At 38.9% G+C, this 3,701-nt stretch overlaps 1 protein-coding gene across 1 annotated transcript; it reads right to left on the bottom strand.

Annotated features, from left to right (window-relative positions):
- Positions 1–1,188: 1,188 nt before the first annotated feature.
- LOC110051874 (homeobox protein ceh-31-like) lies at positions 1,189–3,459 on the bottom strand. Its single transcript, XM_020757955.2, has 2 exons — positions 3,044–3,459; positions 1,189–2,210 (listed from the first exon to the last, which is right to left on the bottom strand). Exons 1-2 carry the CDS (start codon positions 3,324–3,326, stop codon positions 1,822–1,824), a joined length of 672 nt encoding a protein of 223 aa, XP_020613614.2. The 5' UTR covers positions 3,327–3,459; the 3' UTR covers positions 1,189–1,821.
- Positions 3,460–3,701: the final 242 nt, after the last annotated feature.

Below are 3,701 nucleotides of genomic sequence, written 5' to 3'. Positions count from 1 at the left end.
AAATGATCGTTTGAATTGAATGAGATGGTCGCGAGGCGGAGTTCTAATAACAGCAATTTCAACAGACAAAGCTTATTCTCAGTTTGAAAAAAAACCCACACTCTCTTAGGGAAATTGGGTGGATGTTCAAAACGTCTGTAAAGGACATCTTTTTCCCTGAAAGAAAAACACACCTGCTTAATTAGAATTCAGCTTACAAAGAAAGCGGAATTTTTTATATAAAAAAAAAAAAAACTGATTTCTCTTGTTGACGTGACCTTTGTGGCAAAGGTTTCGCGTGTGTTGTGGTTTTTGCGTCCATTGTGTAGAACTCAGTACACACTCATGCTAATTTTCAAAGTTTTCTAAGACCTAGAAATCCCTTTAAACGGAGAGATAATCGAAGGAAATGATATTGCACTCAGGTTGATTTGAGCATTTCAACTCGTGTTCTAGATCAGGTTAGCTCGAAACAGCGATTGAATTGAGGCGAACCGTTGTGTGAGGAGTCGAAAGTGAAACTCAATTGGCAATCTACCCGTTGGAAGAATTTCGAAAGCGCAGCTTCCATTGAAACTGCATTTATGCTTTAAGTCAACACGGGATTTTTCCTGTCATATCCGCACAAAAGGTTAATAAATGCCATAATCCAGGTCGTGTATATCACCCAGGGAACATTAGATTTACTCTATTCCACAACACATGCTTTATGCTGACAAGGAGTTTGTGTGCTCTACGGACTCTTTTTCCCAACTGAAAACAACGAACACATGTTGAATAGCTCTCTGTAGTTCTCGAACAAATTCCGAGCAAACGAAGCTAAAGAGAGTCCTTTTCATCAAGGACAGAAAATTATCAACTCGCTAGCAAATGCAGAAAGATTTTAATTATTTTTCGACGAGTTTTCAATGCGCCTCTGTCGACGTGGGAACATCGAAGGCCCAACACACATGTTAGAAAATTGCTTTATTAACTTCTAAAGAATGGCGGCGGGCAACCATTTTTTGTATCCTTCTGGTAAACAAAGAGTCCATTACGCGAATAAACGCTTCTCTGAGCTTCATTTAAACCCTCGCTCCAGCTGTAACAAAATAGGATCGCCGTGTGTCACCTTCGACATATTGGCACTGATCTCTCTAGTTGCTCTTTTTATGAAAAGATCGACTGGAAGAAAGGAGTTCGGTGTTATGACATCCTCTGAGCACAAGATTACTGAGTTTTCCATGGTTTTCTTTTGTATGTTCAACAGATACATGCCGACTTTTTACAGCCGTAAATTACATCGTGATTTGTGTATTTTACTAGATCAGGAAATGCTAAAGTTGATATTTACAAATACTTTAAAACATTTTCCTTGCCGCGCGGCTCACTCTTACAAGATCAGTTATGTTCAAACGACAGCTAAATTTACTAGCACACGAAAAAAAAGCGATTTATCATGATCAAGAAAAAGCTGATAAATGCGTTACAACGTCAAGCTAAAAATTTATTAAAACTTTCCTTCCTTCATGACTGTGACGAGCATGATCTGAATAAAGTGTCTAAATTGTTTGCGTTTTAAAGATGAAAGACAAAGCCCGCCAGCGGAGATAAAGAAAATTGTTCTTTTCTCCTCTTTCGCCGATTAGTTTGAATGATAATTTCTTATCTGGTTTTAAAATGTAACTTTGCTTTTCCCAATTCCCCAGCGTCTCCATAAACTTCCGTCAAATTAACACTATCAAGCCTTAAGTTACACAAGTATCTCTTTTCTGATTGCTAATTAGTTACAATAAATGATCTTACAAACGGTAAAGTTACGACTTTTGTTCCTCTTTCAGTTCAATGTATCGAATTGTTCAATTAGTTTGAAGTCTTTTCCCTCTCATTTGTGACTGTTTCTTTGTTGTTTTTTCCAACAGCTGAGTCGCTTTTCTCTGCTTTTTTACTCGTAGTCGAGCTATCAGGCTTGTCATTTTTCGCTACTTTCTTTTTCCACTTCATCCTTCTGTTCTGGAACCAGGTCTTCACCTGCGCTTCGTTCAAGCCCAGGATATGCGATAATTTGGCGCGATTTGTCGAATCTAAATACCTCTGCTCTGAAAAGGTTTTCTCCAGGACACGCAACTGAAGATCCGTGAAAACTGTGCGCGATTTGCGACATCTCTTCCCGCTTGGGGTGCGAAGAGCTGGCTTTACACGGAAGTACACGGGAAGTGGATGATGTATGATATCCGAGCTGGAGGGAGGGTCTACAGTAAAAGAAAAAAGCATGAAAGGTTCATTGATATACGAAGTAAATCCTATCAAACCTCTTTGTGTATAGATCAGTCTTTGGAAGCCACTAACAGCTAAGAACCTATTTAAAGGCTTACTTAAATATTTCAACTATTTAAGTAAGCTTTTTAATGGGTTCCTATCTGAATAAAGTTCAGTGTAAGATATTTTCCATTTACGTTCATGATCGCCTGTACATTTCGATTACTATCGCAATTCTTCCTTCATTTGGCAAAGCGGATTTCTAATGTTACAAAGATCAAAAAGGCAGAAAGTTTCAAAATGTCAGAAATCTTTTAACCGAGATGACTGTGATCTCCTTTAGACAAGAAAATTAAATCTTTTATGCAAAGCTCCCTTTTATTATCGTGATATTTTAGTGATTTATGCCGATGACGACATTACAAGAAACCGTTTTTCATTTGTCTCGAATTCTGCGAAATTAAATCATATCTGCGCTGACCAAATTGAGTCGCCATTTTCGATTTCATGCTGAGCCAAAATTAGTGTTGACACGATTCACACGCGCTAAATATGGCTTAGGTATTAGGAAGTTAACAAGATGTCGCAGGATAATCAGGCAGCGGCAGTTTAATAGACGATTAATACGTAGTTTTACTGCGCGCTCTGCAGCTCTCGTGACAAGATCGAAATTTAACGAGCTCTTGATAAACCACAAATAAACTGAAGTCCGATCGCAAACGACTCTTAAGTCGTTACGGAGTTAGCACTTGAGAAAAATATTTAAGTGGTAACCTGTCTGTCAAAGAGATGTAGAAAACTACTAAAGAATCGAAAGTGAACTTACCAGGAATGCTCAGCTTGCTCGTGGAGGTAGGCAGCAGCGTTCTTGGGTCTGTTGTGTAGTTGAATGGCAGTTGAGGGCCCCCGCTCGAGGTGAATGTCTCTTGTTGGGTATACGGACCAGTTTGTTTGGCCATAAAACACGGCTGTGACGGGTTACAAATCCTGCTCTCCTCCGTCAGAAAATGAGAAGTGTAATGCGGAGGAGGCGACAGTAACAGGGGATTGTTCTGCATGTATTGAGGATTCTGATAAAACAGGAACGAATCTTGGTACCTAGTGTACATTTCGATAACTGGCCTTGACGCGATGCCCGGGTGCTTTAACGTTGAAAGTAGCAGCTATCGTTGGCAAATGAATATCTTTATTGTCAAGGGTTTAGAAAATGCCATGAAAAACACCTTTGTGTTGATTGACAGGTTTGAAAAGTATCTCGTTCAAATAAAAGGCCGTTTTGACGTTTATTAAAGGCATTTACAAGCAACCAACCTCATGTCGTATGTAATTACGAAACGGATCTGAAGTTTTCTTTTCATTGACACTTTAAAAGTGCCGCGAGGTTCAAGGTCAGATGATAGAGGTTTTTATTATACTACTTTACATTACCACCCAAATTAATTGTGGTCGTTATTCAATTAGTGTTTATAATAAACTCGGAAAGA

This window comes from Orbicella faveolata, unplaced genomic scaffold (assembly GCF_042242905.1).
Source record: "Orbicella faveolata isolate gen_17 unplaced genomic scaffold, um_ofav_v1 contig_47, whole genome shotgun sequence".
In the NCBI taxonomy this organism is placed as follows: Eukaryota; Metazoa; Cnidaria; class Anthozoa; order Scleractinia; family Merulinidae; genus Orbicella; species Orbicella faveolata.
This window is presented reverse-complemented; position numbering and strand designations above follow the sequence as displayed.